Raw genomic sequence first — 18,747 nt, forward strand, 5'->3', positions numbered from 1 at the left:
TGCCTCACCATTGTTTTGGCATTAAGCAAGTTTCGTCCTTACTTGTACAGACAAATTTTCGACGTGGTAACCGACCATTATGCCCTACGTTGGTTAGCATCTCTGAAAAATTCTACCGGTCGCTTTAGACGTTGGGCTCTACACCTTCAAGAATTTGACATTCGCGTCATCTACCGATCTGGCCGAAAACATGCCGACGCAGACATGCTCTCTCGATCACCAGTGCCGTCTAATGAAGACTCCCAGTCAGAAGCAGACTTCCCTATCACTGCCCCTTCCGTCGCAAGCATGTCATCCAAGCAGCGAAAGGACCCGTGGATTGCCTCTCTCTTAGACCTCCTTTCTGACACTTCAACGCTTGCGTACCCACGTGCTCTTCGTTGCCAAGCAGCAGATTTTGTGATAAGAGAAGATGTGTTATTATACAGAAGAAACTATCCCGCAGATGGTCGCAAATGGCTCTTGGTGATACCAAAACGCATGCGATCTGACATATGTGCGTATTTTCATGCTGATCCGTAATATGCTTACGCTGGAGTGTTGAAGACTCGCCAACGGCTCCGCCAAAGCTACTGCTGATGTGGCATGTACACCTTCGTACAGAAATATATTCAATCCTGTCCGTTTTGCCAACAACACAAGTCATTTGCCCATTCACCTGGATTGCTTCAGCCTCTACCATGCCCTGCACGCCCTTTTGACCGTGTTGGCATCGATCTATATGAACCACTCCCTTACAACACAGCTGGTAATCAATGGGTAATCGTCACCGTGGACCATTGTACAAGATACACAGAAACAGCTTCGCTACCTTCTGCTGGTGCTCAAGACGTCGCCAATTTCATGTTACGACGATTCGTACTGCGTCATGGTGCACCACGCAAACTACTCAGCGATAGAAGGCCTGTGTTTCTATTTGAAGTTCTTCAAGAAATCCTCCGCGCGTGCCGCAAAGTTCACCGCACCTCTACAGCCTAGCACGCGCAGACCAACAGTCTAACTGTGCGCTTCAACCGAACCCTGGGGGACATGCTCGCGATCTACGTTGATTCTGACCAGTCAAACTGGTATGTGGTGCTCCCGTTTGTAACTAATGCGTATAATACTATGATCCAGTCAACAACTGGCTTTTCACCTTTCTTTCTTCTATATGGCTGCGAACCATGCGCCACCGTTGACTCCATTTTGCCGTCTTGGCCGGACGCTTCCGAATTCAGCCCTATTTCAGAAATTGTACGATACACTGAAGAGTGCCGTCAGTTGGCCCGTGTATTCACCTTGAACAAACATGCCCTCGAAAAAAAACCACCAGGCCTGCGCGGAAAGCGCAGCACAGTTACAGCGAAAGCTAGAAGAACGGCCTTTCAGAGCCTTAAAAAACACCCATTAAGTAACTACTGCCGGCACACTTGCTTGATGCCCACTAGGGCATTAATAATAAAATTTTTTGGGTAGTGGGCCGGCATTCGCTATGCCATTTTTCATCATTCTTCTGAGAAGTGTCATATCCCCTAAACACTTGTAAGGAATTTTGCACCAATCGTTCAAGCAGTGACTGACGACGATGAGGAATTATGGTTGAAGTGGGTATGCGCCACAGTTAAAGGGGCCCTGAAACACATTTTTGAGTAACCATGGAATCAATTCACTGGAAAAGCTTATTATCTCACAAATTGAACGCCGCAAAAATTTTAAGAATCCGTCCAGTACGAGCGGAGTTACAAAGATTTGTCACACGCTGCAATCACAATCTCTCTTCTCTCGTCCCGACAAAAGCACTGGAAGCTGAGCAGGGAGGGATGGGAGGGGCAAACAAAAAACGTCACTCGCGACTCCTGACTTTGAGCATTTTTTTTTCTTTGAATATGCGGCTTTTTCAGTGCAATCGTACGCGCATGCGAGAACAAGTGGCGGCCTCTCGCGGCGACCTCTGTAACAACCGAGCGCGCTATGTTCAAATCAGCCAATGGTTGATAGATGGACTTACTGGGCTTAATTCCGTGATCTGCTGAGAGAAGAGAAAGGTATTTTTCGCTGATTTTGATGATTTATTGTGAATTACAGGCGGTGTGCTGCACTATAATATTTGGCTCGCGTGTTGTCGAGAGCCTCTACTACCGATCAGCAGCGTTTTCTGACCATGCTCAAAAAGTGTTACAGGGCCCCTTTGATAGGAGAACAAGAACAAGCTTTTGTAATGGGTTGGAGCATTGGACGACCCACTTATTATGCTATGCGCATTGTGAGACGACTGGTTGTTCTTTCACTGTTTTAAAACGCTTGTTGCTTTTGCATTAACGCGATTCTTTCCCAACATCAAGCCTGCCTATGGCAAGTTTGCCAACAAGTCCCAAGCACCAATGTGGCTCAGTGGTAGAATACTGGGCTGGCACCCAGCGGACCAGGGTTCGAGCCCCACTGTGTCACTGGTGCTAGGTTTTTTTTTTTCTAATTTCGCACGAGATGTGGTTACGGACACCGACGGCGGCGGAAGACAACTGCGCGTGACCCGAGTTGTGATCTCATAACAGCTTTTGCTGTAAAAGAACGCCGCGACCAGCAAGTCCCAACTTTCGCCGTGGGTTCGCTGGTCTTGCTCCAGGTGCCCTTCCACTCTCCTGGCCTGTCGTCTAAGTTTGCTTTAAAGTATCACGGTCCTTACCATGTCGTGAAACGCCACTCACTCATAATATATGTTAATGAGCCCGTTAAGCCATCAACACACAGGCGCTGCATTGGTCACGAGACAGCGCAAGTCAGCCGCTTCAAGCCGTATCATGACCAATTTCTTCTCTCGTCACCATGACTAGCCAGAATGGCTCTCCTTTGTCACCGGGTATTGTAAGGAGGAAGAAGAGCGATATGCCATAGTGGGCGACGACCTTAGCCTGAAGAGCCCAGCGCGAGCTGTTGTGATCAACGCTGTGATTCGTGTGCCGGTTGTCGCCGCCACTCTCAGCGTCTGTAAGCTTCCTGTTCAAGTGCTGTACTTGAACCAATAAAACCCATTTTACAAGCAATAAATTAGGCTACAGCAATAACAACAACAATAAAATACACTGTTTGAGTCCGTTGTAATCTGACATTCTTTTTACGTGGCCACAAGTTCGGTCCAAATAAACCGTTTATTATTCGACCTGCAGTCTACCCAGCACGTCCACCAGATGTCACTGGGTTGTGACGTGAATGGAGGAAGCATAGTGCAGATCGAATAATAAACGGTTTATTCGGACCAAACTTGTGGCCTTGTAGAGGGAACGTCAGATTACAGCAAGACACTGGCACTGATAGCGGCGAGCAGAGCGTCGGCCGTCGATCAACTGACTAGTGATGAAACGCGCCGGCATTTATACATGTGCCATCGAATACTCTAGCGCTATCGCTAGCAGCCACGTAGGTTCCAGAGTGATCTCTAATACTTGCGAAGTGGGCGTAATCTCAACAAAATGATCTACTACAGCCTCGAAGGTTCTCGAACACCATAGGCGCCGTTCGTACAGAACACGGTGTAACGGGGGGATAACAAAACTTGAATAAAGGAAGGAATGTGGCAATATGTGTGTGTGTGTGTGTGTGTGTGTGTGTGTGTGTGTGTGTGTGTGTGTGTGTGTGTGTGTGTGTGCGTGCGTGCGTGCGTGTGTGTGTGTGTGTGTGTGTGTGTGTGATGATTTTCCAATGGGTCAAACATACTTGGGAAGAGAAGAAACACAACTTAGCGGTTGTCTTAATTTTATTACCAACGGCTTTGACCAGTCGATACCGTTGGTAATAAAATTAGGTAAGTTATGTTTCTTCTCATATATATTTTTCAATCCATTTATTTCACGTTTTCTGTCCTGTTTTATCTCTCTTTCAGTATTTGTCGCTTTTATTCCTTTCTATTGCTTTTTTTTATTCCCTTCTTCTTTTTCATTCTCTTTTCAATTCTTTCTATATCTCTCTTTCTCCTTCTTACTGCACTGTGCTTTACTCTCTCCCCTCCTACCATTACTTCCCCTTCCTACCCTTTTGCTATACTCTATATCTCTTTCTACAACATTTTTTTCTTTCTTTACTTGTTGTCTCACCCATCAGAGTTATTACATCTCATACTGGAGCAGTCAACGCATGCATTATGATAGCAAAGCAGAAGACGACGAAGAAGAGACTGAAGAGAGCACATGTGTCAGGGAGCAGGCAGGTGCTGCACAGCTTGGGCTTTGGTGGTTGCTAGTCACTCCGAGAAATTTTTTGTATGTGCCAAAGTTTTTAAAGCCAGCTCTAGCTTTGCTTTTTTAAAAAAAATGCTAAAGATACCTGGGCACTGAAACTTTACATTGAGGATTTTTCCTTAGAGGGCTGATTTTTTTTTTCATGAAATGCTTCCAAAAACGTACACTTTTTTATCACTGAACTGAATTCTTAGACTAATCTGTTACAGAAAAAAAATTATCTAAATTTTTTTGGGGGTGACCGTAAAGTGATTAAAAATCATTTGCGTTGTTACATACACATGGATTCTTTGTGAGTACCACCAAGATCAATTCTAAAGAAGAAAAAAAAAGCCCTATACAACTTTTAAAAAACTATGGCTCAGATAAATGTCTCTGTAGTTCAGACATACAAAAAGTGCACGAAGTGGCATTAAGTGGAAACATAAAGTAAGAAAAGCCATTTTTGATCCTATCAGCATCGTCTCGGCGGGCACAATTTTCAGGCCTAACTCCTCATTTGACGCACTGACACTTTCCGAGTCAAATGCTGATTCAGTGGTCAAGCAGTAATTTAGAGGAATCGCCCCTTCACTCACTTGAGGCAAGGAATTGAACAAGCATGCCCTTCCTTAGCTAAACCAAACTGTGCAGGTGATCGCATTGAAGAAAACTGTGTAGTTGTGAGCATGTCCAGAAACCAAAATTAATCCTGAAACATTGAATAAGCAATTGTATTATCACCAACAAGAAAGAACTGGATTTTGTGAGTACCCGAAACAGGGAACCCTGCCGCAGTACCATTGTTTGTGCCAGTCAGCGCCTGCATGGAAACAGTAGTAATCGCAAATCCGGAGAACGATAAGTGAGAAAGAAACAAATCGGTCACCTTTCAAAAAAAAAAAACTAAACTGAAAAACAATTACTTTTGTTGGCACAACAAGCGGAAAGCGGCCCAAAAACTAAACCGAAACTAGCCGGCACACCACTGCAGTAAAGCAATAAAAAAAGAGAGAGAGAGACATCGATGCAACAAAAAATTTTCACGCATTTCCACCGTGTGGCAGCGCATGCCAAGCAAAAGAAATGATCGAAAAAGGCGCTCAATCTAAACACTCAGGCAATGGCATACATGTACATCTTTTACTGTCTCGTGACTGTTAGGAGATGATTTAACATGTAAGTCTTTCACACTCAAAGGATTGATCATACAATAGACCGACTCAATTATTGAATGTAAAAGAGAAATTACACCTTATAGTTAGTACTTTATTTTGCCACATTACAGTTGGATGTCACACATTCAACTTTCAAAGAGAAAAAAACACTTACCCCTGTAATGCTGAGCCAAGCGTGTGCGCAACCAGTTCGCGAATGGCGTCAGATGTGGAGTTCAGATCAGGTGAAATAGCAAGCAGGCCACCCATTGCCACAAAGTCCACGGCTGTGTCATACTAAATAAAGGAGAAATATATTGTGTCATATAATTAGAAATATAAAGTTCGAATTTCATGGTATTATTATTATTATTATTATTATTATTATTATTATTATTATTATTATTATTATTATTATTATTATTATTATTATTATTATAAATTCACATTACAATATATTGGCTAATGTAAATGCCAGAAATTAGCGATCTTGGAAGATTTAAATTCATATTTTTTGTGCCTTTTTTATACCAGCATAATTTCCTCAATTTTTTTACTGTGTCATTGCCAACAGCTTTTGTTAAACTTTGAATCACTGACTCATAGTGCCACCACATCTGATTGAGACTCTCTGATTTTTAAAACTCTTTTCAAGGAATTCTTTGCCTCCTCATAAACACCAGTTGCCACAAGGCTGCAGTGAAACATAAATGAATCAATAGTGGCTGGGTCTGGCATCCACATAGAGCTATTTTTTTTTCTTCCTGGGATGAGTGACACACATTCTTTCCACATGTGGGGGTGCGAGGTGTTTATTGAAAATCTTCTCTGCATCTGTGCCTGCTGATGCCCAATGCCTGGTACTGCATCAGATCAGTTGTATTCAAGAACATTCATGGAGACGAGAGTACTTGAAGCATAGACACATGCTTTAAAAGCCCGAAAACGTATGCATTACTGTAGCCACAGAAATTGACTGACTTTTGTGAGTAAGTTCTGGACAAAGCAAAATCCACAGTGTTCTCTCTCTGTCATTTCTTGTTCATCTCCTCAGCCCCTTTCAACAAGATCAGATAGAAAACCGTACATTCATGTGTTGACCCTCTTTTCTTTCCTTCACATCTATTTGGTGCATGTTTTGAGCTATTCACACTCGAAAGAAGTATAGTTTACGACTTATTGCATATTTGAAGAATCCAGGCTTCATACCATAATTACAGAGTCAGCAGCAATTTGAGAAAGCAAACAAGCAAAGAAGGGACAATCTTGAGGTAGCACTTTTTAAAAATCAAGGCTTCATCTCCTCTTCTTTTATAGCTCGCCCATGCAACACTATTCTCTCTCCTATCAGTTCAAACCAGCATGACCCGCACAAAGCTGCAAGCCCACATAGACTGGAAAGCAACTTAACTTTACTTATGAACCTAATTTTTGGAAGCAGCTTCTAGGGGCCCAGAAACACTTTTTTGAGTAACCATGTAATTCATTCACTCGAAGAGCTCAATTCCTCACAAATTCAACACCACAAAAATTTTAAGAATTCGTCCAGTACGAGCGGAGTTACAAAGATTTGTCACATGCTGCAATCGCATTTTCTCTTCTCTCATCCCGCAAAAGCGCTGGAAGCTGAGCAGAGGGATGGGAGGGGCAAACAAAAAACGTCACATGCGCCTCGAAACTTTGAGCACTTTTTCTTTCTTTTTTTTTTCTTCGAATATGCGACTTTTTCAGTGTAATTGCGTGCGCACGCGTGCACAAGTGATGGCCTCTTGCGGCAATCTCTGCAACGATCGAGCACGCCATGTTCAAATCAGCCCATGGCTGATTAATGGGCATTCTACAAGTGATTTTCGAGCGTCTTCTGTGATTTGTTGAGAGAAGAGAAAGCAGTTTTTAGCTGGCTTTGATATATTATTGTGAATTCCAGGCCGCGTACTGCGCTATAACATTTGGCTAGCGTGTTCTCTGGAGCCTCTACTACCGATCAGCAGCGTTTTCTGACCATACTCAAAAAGTGTTGCAAGGCCCTTTTCAGATTTGCAAAAAAACTTCTCTTGCATGCAATAACCGTCATCACACGCAAGCATATCAATAACAAACACATGACAGGGATCAAAGTGTGTGAAACGTAACCGTGTAAGACAAATATGCAATGCCATGCTTGCAAACCACCATATACACAGGTCCTTTTGGTAACACAGAACTTGACCAACCTGGTGAACAAGAAACTCCATATCTCTCAACAGAGCTTCCTTCCCAGCTTCAGTGGCATTGCGGTAGTTCTCCAACAGGTAATAAAGAATTTGTGACTCTGATTTAGCTTCCTTCTTTAAGCTCGACATCTTTTTCTTAAGCTCATCCATGTTCCATGGCAGATCCTTCTTTTCCTGTGGAAAGATAACATGTTGAATTTAGTTTTCAATACTACATACTACATTATTCCCATATAAAAGGTAACACAAAACACTTGATAGCAGACTTTATTTCCTGGAGAGTCAACCATTCTCTAACTACTTGAAACCCGAATGCAGAATATCATGTAGATAGTGCACAACACCGCATTGCTTGTAGAAAGCTGTAGTGCTAAGAATCAGCTGTTTTCCTTTATCGTATTTACTCAATTGTAATGCAAATATGGTTGTAACACAAGAGGTGACTTTTCATTGCATTCAGGAAGAAAAAATATAACTTTGGTATTTGAGCGTGGTGCGAGAGTTGACTTTAGATAGCCCAAATCTGGAAAACTCAGTTAGATTTGGGTAAATACAGCATTTCCTCTCATCGCTGTTATTGTCACTGTGCTGGAAGTCATGACAGTACGGAGCAACACTCACAGAACGGCACTCGAATATGTTAAGTCTAGATTTTGTATCCACACAACTGCAGTCCCTCATCAATAAACGGCACTGCAGACACACATGACAAACTTTCTCCTTCTTATTTTATTGCACTGCCACAGTTGGTGATGCGTTTCAGGAGACACTGAATGAGGCACACGACCACTACTGCTAAATTTTGCTAAAACCGCATTCTCAATCATGCGCCTAGTTTACTTGAGTTCCAAGCAAAAATACAATGATGTACACATTCCAAGTAACACATCAGTCCAACCTATGTGGTACCATGGTGCTGTCCCAGCATTAAACAATCAAAAGTTTACAAAGCATACACACATGCAAGATACACAGAAAGCAAAGTTATGGTGGTGACATTTTGCTACAGATAAGGTCTTTACCTCGGTCATGGAAAAAAAACAACTGGCAGCAATTTATTATAACGAGAATTTTTTGTGGGCCTTTTTCTTTAAAGTATAGCATACAAAAATACAAAACATTCATACCAAAAAATGACAATATGCCGAGAGCAAATTTTGCATGACTGAAGTTTATATGTTTAAGGAGAGATGCGAGTGGAAAAAAAACAGTTTTGTTTCAAAATTAGATATATTTTAGGTTTACTTGCTTTCACGTGTTTAGTTTTTAAACTTTCACAACAACAAAAAATTGAAGATTGTAAATAAACTCGAAGTATGTTAAGATTGGTTTTAAAGAGCACAAGGTGCCTACTAAAACTAAATAGATTTCATTGTCTTGAGTACCCTGGAAATTGTCACCTGGCTGCTAGCCAAAGCATTTCGCATGAGGACTTCGCAAAAGCCACATACTTAAAATAGCAACGACTGCCAAGCTCTCATGATTGAAAAAATCATTTAAAAAACATACCTTTGTCGCATAGATGAACTTTGACTTGCACCTTTAAAATGAGTTTTTCTCAAGACCCATTTTTTGGTGACTTCTTGAGTTTAGACTTCATTTTGTTAGTACTTCTTATAGCCAAATTAGAAGGAAATTGTGCCTACATATTTCTTCGCATGTGAAGGGTGCAAGTATCTTCTTTAAAATTTTATATTGCCTGCATAATTAATATAAACCTAAAGCAAGCAATCAGTGTTGGCTGAGGATTCTAAGACTTCTCACATTGAAATTTTTCTTGTCCATTAAAATGTCTTATGTGAACTTTCTTGACAGTTATTTACATTATACAGTTATTGTGGAGCAATATGACCCATTAATAGCTCATAACCATAAAAGTTTAGTAGCATAAAAGACCTGTAAAAAAACTATACATGTCTTCTTGAAACAAAACAAAAGCTGTTGACATATTGGCAATCAGCATAAAAACCTGTATATACAGCAAAATTTTCAGTACCTTGGGCTACAGATCAACTGAATTTTTTATCATATCTCCATTTCATATGAAACTCAGTTCACATAAACATAAAACAAACCAACCAGTGAGCCAATAGCCAGCTGAGCCTAATATCACAGCCCAGGTTTTTGGGGTCCAGCACAAACAACAGTGTTCATTCATTTCACTCGCCCTAACTTTCACTCACTCACTCACTGGCCCTAACTGCCAAGTGACGTGACAGGCTCCAAAAGTGGGTGACCCTCGTAGAGAAGCATGATTTGCTCTCGGATTTACATCAGAAACACCAGAAAAAAAATTAAGGTAAAGGCACATCATTGGCTGCAGCTTTGCTATGAAAATACTGTCATAAAGGAGAAATTTAGTCACGTGTAGTCATGGCACTGCCCGTTGACAAAAGACTGTGGTTGCGCAGGTACCAAACCTAGACATGACATGTTAGGGTGCCATATCGTGAACGTTGCTTTGACATGTAATTTCTTCTCAAGTAGTAAGGATGAGAAGAATGGTATGAAATAAACGCATACAGAGAAACAGTTGGTTCTTAATTCTATAGATTTATGCAAGCAATGTGCTGTTATGCACTATCTGCACTATCTGCTCCATGCACTTGCACGTAGCAATATACTACATTCTGGTTCGGAGTTGTCAGTGAATGGACAACTCCCGACTTAAAACCTGCTTTCAAGCACATCTACAAACAGATGATTCAAAATAAAAAGAACTACTCAGTCTGGGAATATTGTACAATATAAATCTGAGCATGATAATTAAAAATGTTTCAGTTATCAAATCTGTGCAAGAGAATCCATTTATCGCAAGCATATTGTCTAGAGGTGTGCTTGAGTTAGATGTGCAGATTTATAAAATACAGAAAAATTGGAGTGTGCCACACTGTGGATAGTCAAACCACCAGCCAGCACCAAAGGGAAAATAATGGCTGTACCAGCGAAAAACGAGAAAAGTGACAGCTCTGGCTATAGACAATCTTGCACAATTCAAGCAGATGAATGTATCCCTTTATTGTACTTTTCAAATTTATTTACCGCAAAGTGACAAAAAACCATACTAGTACTACTGAGGACATTTCTAGTCTTGTTACAAACACTCGACTGAATAAACACCTTAAAGGGGTATTGACAGCAATATTCAAAGCTGACTTTACTCTGCCATACAAATCTCCTGTATACAGCGATGGCCCTGAGCAAGCATGAAGCTCAGGAAATGCTGATAAGATATTTTACTTTGGCATATAAAGTGAATTTTTGCATGGCACACCAACTGACATCGACACTCATGACTTTTAGATACAGTATTAATTCTTTTGACTTCAAGCACGTGGTATGGCTAGTTGTTATGACGTCAGGTGCTAAAAAAGCACAATATGAATGCTTGTTCACCATTACAGCGTGACAGGGCAGAGCAGCCGTGGAAACATCATGATGTTCTGTGTGAGCACATGACAAGAGGCTCACACCATTTTTGGCCAGTAGAACCTCTCACGTAGTCGATGCAGCGTACGTGTGAAACCGAGATGACCGGATGTTATGTCATCGTGCGCAGAACGAAGGACGACCTGGCACAGGCTTTCCGGCACCACTAGAAGCAACGGGAGGCCATCGGCTGAATAGTTTCTTCTTTACAGCAAGCCATTTGAAATTTTAAAGTGCTTGTCGACGGAGTTATGTGCAGCTTCGAGCAAAGGTTTCAGAGTAGGGTCGCGCTGCTGCTCACGTTTGAAGCTGCTGGTATCTGGGAAGTCGGACGAGACAGAAACTAAATAGTCATCAATGTCATTGTCGTCAGCATTGGTGTGTACTGAAGGAAGGTGGGATAAGCAGTCGGCATCTGTGTGACATCGTCCGCTCTTATAGGTAACAGAAAAGCTGTACTCTTGGAGGCGCAACGCCCAACGAGCCAGCCGGCCAGACGGGTCTAGAAGTCCCACAAGCCAGCATAGTGAGTGGTGATCGGTCACTATTGTGAACTCGCGGCCATGTAGATACGGTCGGAACTTCTGAATGGCGGAGACGACTGCTAAGCACTCGAGCTCGGTGACGGTGTAGTTCGTCTCTGCTCTGGTCAGTGTCCGACTGGCATATGCTACGACGTGCTGGCGACTGTTGCAGAGTTGGACCAGCAGAGCACCAACACCTAGCCCACTAGCATCAGTATGAAGTTCAGTCAAAGCATCAGGATCAAAATGCTTTAGGATGGGTCCTGAAGTCAATAAAAACTTCAGCTGTTGAAATGCAGCCTCACATTTATCATCCCACAAGTACGGTGTGTCTTTATGAAGAAGGGACGTCGGTGGGGAGGCAAGTTGTGCGAAGTTCTTAATAAATCGGCGGAAATATTAGCACAGACCCAGAAAGCTTCGCAGGTCCTTCACTGTTCGTGGTGGTTCAAAGTTGCGAACCACTGCAGTCTTCTGTGGGTATGGTCGCACGCCTTCTTTATCCACGAGAAAGCCTAATACGAGGGCTTGACGTTCTCCAAAATGACACTTCTTTGAGTTTAAAACAAGGCCAGCTTCGTGTAACCATTCAAACACAAGCGACAAGCGGTGGTTATGCTCTTGAAAAGTTTTGCCGTAGATAATCACGTCATCTAGATAGCACATGCAAATTTCCCATTTTAATCCACGGAGTACTGTATCCATAAATCTCTCGAATGTCGCTGGAGCATTGCACAAACCAAAGGGCATAACGTTAAACTCAAAGAGACCGTCTGGTGTTACGAAGGCTGTCTTCTCTTTATCTGAGGGATGCATAGAAACTTGCCAATACCTAGAACGCAAGTCAACAGAAAAAAAATAGGAGGCAGAGTGCAGGCAGTCCACGGCGTCATCTATACGTGGCAAAGGATAGACGTCTTTTTTTGTGATGGCATTTAGGCGACGATAGTCTATGCAGAATCTCCATGAATTATCCTTTTTCCTGACTAGAATGACAGGAGCTGCCCATGGACTACACGATTCTTGTATGACGCCCTTCTTTAGCATGTTTTCAACTTGCTCAGCGATGACTTTCCTTTCGGAAGGCGATACACGATAGGGCTTCTGGCGTATTGGTGGTGCTTGGCCTGTATAGATGCGGTGTTGCGTACGTGAAGACGGTGGCGTAACAGTAGACGTCTCGTCTTGGGCAAAGTCAAAGACTGAGGCGTAGCGTGCGATCATCCCCGGCTGCAGCGACCGTTCAGTTGATGGAAGTGACTTGTTAATCATACGGTTAATGCTGGCAGAATAGTCGGGGTACGAGTTGGCGTGGGGTTTCTTTACATCCACCGAGAGTTGGAGTGACCGTATGGTAACAGTACTTTGCTCTTGAAAGCTTGCCAATTTAAGTCCAGCAGGCAGATATATGGGCTGCGCGGAAACGTTCACAGTCCACAAATCGGCACAACCATCGACGGTGAGCACGAGGCACAATAACGTTTTTCTTAAGTGCGTTTTTGAAGTTCGGCTCGGCTAAACCGCAGTAAGAACCCGCACAAGAACGCGAAGAGTTTACACGCACAAACATTGCGGTATGCAGGGCCAAGCAGACGTCTTCAGACACGGAAAACACTTCCAAGCAGTCATCAACGGTATCTTTCGTCAATGGAAACGCAACACGGGACGAAAAATAATCCCACCACTACGACAATCTAGAGTTGCACCACATTCCCGCGAAAAATCTATATCTAGAATGATATAGATTTTGATATAGAATGAATGACGTCGTGGGTCGCTCGTGCAAGCACCGTTAGTTCTGCTTGAAACGTTTGATTTCCTACAGAAAGTAAAACAGAACAAACTCCAACCAGGCTCAACGTTTCTCCCCCTGTGCCGCGGAACGTAGCACTCCGATTCCAAGCAAACATTACTTTTCTCCAAGGCGATTTTTAAAAGACATGCTCATTATGGAAACGGCAGCACCGGTATCAACTAGTGCAACAGTACTCACATTGTCTACAAAAACACTCACTTTGTCCTCAACCATTACAACACAAGGGGGTCTTGCAGAAAATGATTTTGCGGCCTCGCCCCCATTGGTAGCACCAGTTAGTTTCCCAGAGGTGGTGGCGTCCCCGAGCGGCGACGCGGAAACGGGGATCGCTGTTGGCGTGCGGGTGGTGGGGTAACGCTGCGGTCGGAGCAAGGCGAGTCAGCACGTGCTGTGTGTTGCCGTTGGAAAGAGCTTTGAAATGGTCGAGACTCGCCAGCAGGTACATAGGGCGTGTACACGTTGAATCGTGGAGCTCGCTGCTGGCGACGGTAGCAGTACCTAGCGATGTGTCCAGGTAGCCTGCAGTTGTAGCAAGTACGGTGTCGGGTCTAGTCATCCCCGGCGAAGTAGACCTCGTCGGTTGATAAAAGCCGGGCGATGGTGGCCGAGGAGTAAATCGCTGTGATGCAGCTTGCCTGCGTTCCTGGTTTTCGAGTGGTCGTTCACTCCTTCGTTCGAACTGATCGGTATAATTCGGGCGAGGCTGAAAGTAGCTCTGTCGTATCCGAGGTACCAGTGGTTTACGGGGCCGTTGGTCGAATGCACACTGATGGCAGACACCAGTGGTGTCCACGGCTTGCAGTTGAGCAAGTTCTTCCTTAACCACACGTTTTATAAGAGAAGATATGTCGTCCTGCGGTGGAAGGTTGACACTTGCAATCGTGGGCACATTCTCAAGACGTCCAAATTTCGGTAGGACTCTCCTCCTTTTTAGCGCTTCAAATGCTCAGCAGTGCCTCCTTAGGTCGGAAGGTGTGTGTAAGTCTTCCTTAGTTACAAGAAAATTGTACACGTCTTCCGCGATTCCCTTGAGCAGATGACCTACCTTATCTTCGTCACACATGGTCGCATTCACGATTCCGCAAAGCTTCAAGACGGCCTCGATGTAGGTGGTGCATGTTTCGCCAGGTAACTGAGCTCTGCGTGAAAGCGTTTGCTCCGCCTGCTTGACCTTAGCTGTTGAGTCACCAAAACACCTCTTCAGCTCGTCCACGAAAATGTCCCATGTGGTCAATGCACTTTCATGATTGTCGAACCAAAGAGACGCGGTGCCGACGAGAAAAAACACCACGTTCTCGAGCTGCTTAGCAGTGCTCCAGCGGTTGCTGCGACTCACTCTTTGGTAGTGCTTGAGCCAGTCATCAACATCGTCATCCGGCTGCCCCGAAAAGGTCCTCGGCTGACGTTCCGGCATGCCGCAGCGAGCTTGTCCTGGCAGGTGAGCGTGTTGCTCACCAGCAACGAGGTTTTTATGACCTGCTCCCGCGTCCTCCATGTTTGGTAGCTGCGGTGGCAAGCCTGCCAAGCGTCTGCTCCGTCGCGAAATCGGTAGAGCTGGGTCATCCAGATCGATGTACCCGGCACCTTCCACCAAACTGTTAGGAGTGTTGCCACCGTTGCCAAACTGTCACAAGTGTTGAGTTATGAGGCTTGCCACCGCAGCTACCAAACATGGAGGACGCGGGAGCAGGCCATAACAACCTCGTTGCTGATGAGCAACACGCTTGATTGATTGATATGTGGGGTTTAACGTCCCAAAACCACCATATGATTATGAGAGATGAGAGACGCCGTAGTGGAGGGCTCCGGAAATTTCGACCACCTGGGGTTCTTTAACGTGCACCCAAATCTGAGCACACGGGCCTACACCATTTCCACCTCCATCGGAAATGCAGCCGCCGCAGCCGGGATTCGAACCCGCGACCTGCGGGTCAGCAGCCGAGTAGCAGCCTAGCCACTAGACCACCGCGGCGGGGCTGAGGAGCAACACGCTCACCCGCCAGGACAAGCTCGCTGCGGCATGCCGGAACGTCACCCGAGGATCTTTTCAGGGCAGCCGGATGACGATGTTGACGACTTCTTCAGTGATTTGCGTGCCCGAATCACCATTTCCAGGAATTTCCAGTGCCGCCATCTCAAGAGCACACATCCCAAACGAGTATATGTCAGCGGCAGGTGTTACGACAGACGCAGTTCCGTACTCGGGTGCCACGAAATGAACATTCTTGATGTTTTCCCGAAATGTTTTGACATGGTGGTTGATGGCATCGGGTGCCAGTGATCCAATCTTTACAAGGCCATTGTGCTGGATGAAAATGGTGTCGCACGTCATGTTTCCGTGCAGGATGGGTGGCAGACACGAGTGGAGGTAACTTAGTGCTGAGAGAATCTGGTTGCACCATCTCTTCCAGGCCTGCAGGGGAAGCTTGATGACATTGCGTTTAGTTTTCTTTAGGAACTGCTTTATTATCAAATGGACGTCCATATAAATAAGGCCGAAATTTTCCGATTGCCCAAATAATGGCGAGGCACTCCTTTTCAGTTACACTGTAATTCTTCTCGGCTTTACTGAGGGTGCGGCTGGCATAGGAAACGACGTACTTGTCAAAGCCATCCTTGCGTTGGGCTAGTATGGCCCCTAGCTCGACACCACTAGCGTCCGTATAAAGCTCCGTTGGAGCAGACGGATCGAAATGTCGGAGTATGGGAGGCGTAGTGAGGAGCCGTCAGAAATCCTGAAATGCATCATCACACGCCTGCGACCACGCTGACAAATCAGAACTCCCGGCAAGAAGATTGGTCAAGGGGGCAATAATGGAGGCGAAATTGCGGACGTAGCGCCGAAAGTACGAACATAGGCCGATGAAGCTTCGAAGCTCTTTGATGGTGGTTGGCTTTGGGAACGCTGCGACTGCCTTAAGTTTTGTAGGGTCCGGGAGAATGCCGTCCTTATAAACCACATGGCCAAGAATTACAAGCTTGCGAGCGCCGAAGTGGCATTTCTGTAAGTTAAGTTGAAGTCCCGCCGTGGAAAGGCACGTAAGAACTTGCTCGAGGCGGCTGAGGTGGGTTGCAAAGTCGCTTGAAAATACCACAATGTCGTCCAAATAACAGAGGCACGTTTTCCATTTCAGACCTCGCAAGATGTTATCCATCATCCTTTCGAAAGTGGCAGGCACATTGCAGAGGCTAAAGTGCATAACGGTGAATTCATATGGTCCATCCGGTGTTACAAAGGCTGTCTTCGGGCGATCACCCTCTGCCATGGGCTACTGCCAGTATCCGGAGCGTAAGTCTAACGAAGAAAAGAACTCTGCTCCTTGTAGGCAGTCCAAAGCATCATCGATGCGCGGCAGAGGGTATACGTCTTCGCACCTTATCTTGTTGAGTCGGCGGTAGTCAACGCAGAACGGGATGAATCCAACAACCGGTGAAGCCCAGGGACTGTTGAAGGGTTCGATGATGCCACGTTTCAACATGTCGTCCACTTGTTCAACGATGACACGGCGTTCAGCAGATGACACACGGTACGGACGCTGTATTAGCGGGGCTTGTTGACCGGTGTCAATACGGTGAACGACCGCAGAGGTTCGGCCTAAGCATGACTGGTCACGATCGAATGAAGAGCGAAAGCGGAGTAGAAGATTTATAATCTCTTCGCACTGAGTTGGTGCGAGCTCAGAGTCGATGGCATCCGAGAAGACGTCCAGAACATCATTAGGCGCGTTAGTAGGAGTGACAGCACAAATTGGGTGCGAAACCGTAGAATCGGGTATAGTAGCCGGAAGAATGCACTCGTAAGGTTCGTAGCTTCCCAGGCATTCTCCACGTAGTAGGGATGACGGGCTGTCCGAGAGATTGCACACATAAATGGCAGCGTGACCGTTGGGAAAAACAACGACGGCAAACGGAAGCATGATATTTCGACGGCACGCAGATGTGACCGATGGCGTAAACAACACAGGCGATTTCGGAAGGGAGGCACACGACACCGAGACAACAACAGCTGAGAAAGGCGCAATCTCAACGTCAGAAGCAGCAAACACTCTACACGAAGCGCCATCGCCGGGGTCATAGCACGACACAGATAACGCGAGTTCGGAACGAGCACAGTCGACCAAAGCAGAATTTGACAAAAGAAAGTCCCACCCAAGGATTGCGTGATGCGAAGAACGGAATGAAACTACAAATGCGACGACGTACGTCGCACCTTGAATGACGACTCATGCAGTGCACAAAGCTGAAGGCTGACTATGATGGGACGTAGCTGTCTGCAAAGATAGGACAGTAAGTTGCGTGGTCCCTTTCTTCAAATTTCAGCACAGTTTCTTGCTAATTACAGATACGGTAGGTCCAGTGTCAACAAGTTTGTGCACCTTAATGCCATCAATATAGAGTTCGATTTCGTTCGGGGGACAGCCGATAGGTCTTGAAATTTTCGCTGCCAACGCAGTTCTTGCCTCCAGAACTGCGCCCGTCAGTTTTCTCCTCGCAGTGGGCTGTTGCGACGTAACATTGGAGAAATTGATCTACGGCGAAGAGAAGGTGAATGGCTTGAGCCAGATGGTCAGCGACCGGGACGTACGTCTAGAGGTGGATCGGCAGGAACGGGATATCGCGGCTGAGTGGGCATGGTGGACAAGTAATGTGAGGCCCCTGCAATGTTATGAGAAGGGAAGCTGCGACGACGGCAGTGACGAGCTACGTGGCCTGAGATGCCACATGAAAAACATATCGGCTGATTATCCGGAGTGCGCCATTGGCTGACGGTAGGGGCACTGTTCGCTGAATAAAGTACCGTAAATGGTCGTGCAGGCGGCGGCGTCATATAAACAAACGTTCTGACCTGTTTCGTATGCAGCCGGAGGCGGGACGGTCAGCGAGCGGGAAGGTGGCGTCGACGAATAAACGTGGCGAGTAGCTTTGTAGATGGCCGGAGACGCTGGCGCACGTGGCCGAGCAACTGCGGCTGCATACGTTAGTGGTGCGGTAACAGTTGGTGGAGCCTGAGCTAGCGGCAATGCTTCGGCAACTTGCGATTGAATGACCTCGTGAAGCGAAGGCGACAAGGGTGCCATCAGCTCGGTAGTTCTTATGATTATAGATAGCTGCCGGGCGACCTCCTCGCGTATGAATTGCTTTATGAGTGGCATCAACGCAGAGTGGTCGGCGGTGTCATGGTGATAGTCGAGGGATGAGATGTCCGCGGTGTCTTGAGCAGCACAACGTGTAGAAGCTCGCTGCCTACGCAGCTCATCATAGTTTTGGCAGAGCTGAATCACCTCGGCGACCGTCTGGGGACTCTTCGCAGCAAGCATTTGGAATGCACCGTCGTCGATTCCTTTCATGATGTTCTTGATCTTGCCTGCCTCGTCCAGAGTCGAGTCGACGAGCTTGCAAAGAAAGAGCACATCTTCA

General features: G+C 45.5%; 1 protein-coding gene across 1 annotated transcript in view; it reads right to left on the reverse strand.

The window, feature by feature from the left end:
- Sil1 (Sil1 nucleotide exchange factor) overlaps positions 1 to 18,747 on the reverse strand; it is a 69,430-nt gene that overhangs the window by 38,943 nt on the left and 11,740 nt on the right. Inside the window, exons 4-5 of the mRNA XM_037426992.2 lie at positions 7,561 to 7,734; positions 5,523 to 5,644 (exon numbers count right to left, since the gene is read on the reverse strand). Of these exons, the coding sequence (XP_037282889.2) occupies positions 5,523 to 5,644; positions 7,561 to 7,734 (296 nt within the window). The remainder of the gene's footprint in view (positions 1 to 5,522; positions 5,645 to 7,560; positions 7,735 to 18,747) is intronic.

Source organism: Rhipicephalus microplus, chromosome X (assembly GCF_043290135.1).
Source record: "Rhipicephalus microplus isolate Deutch F79 chromosome X, USDA_Rmic, whole genome shotgun sequence".
NCBI lineage: Eukaryota > Metazoa > Arthropoda > Arachnida > Ixodida > Ixodidae > Rhipicephalus > Rhipicephalus microplus.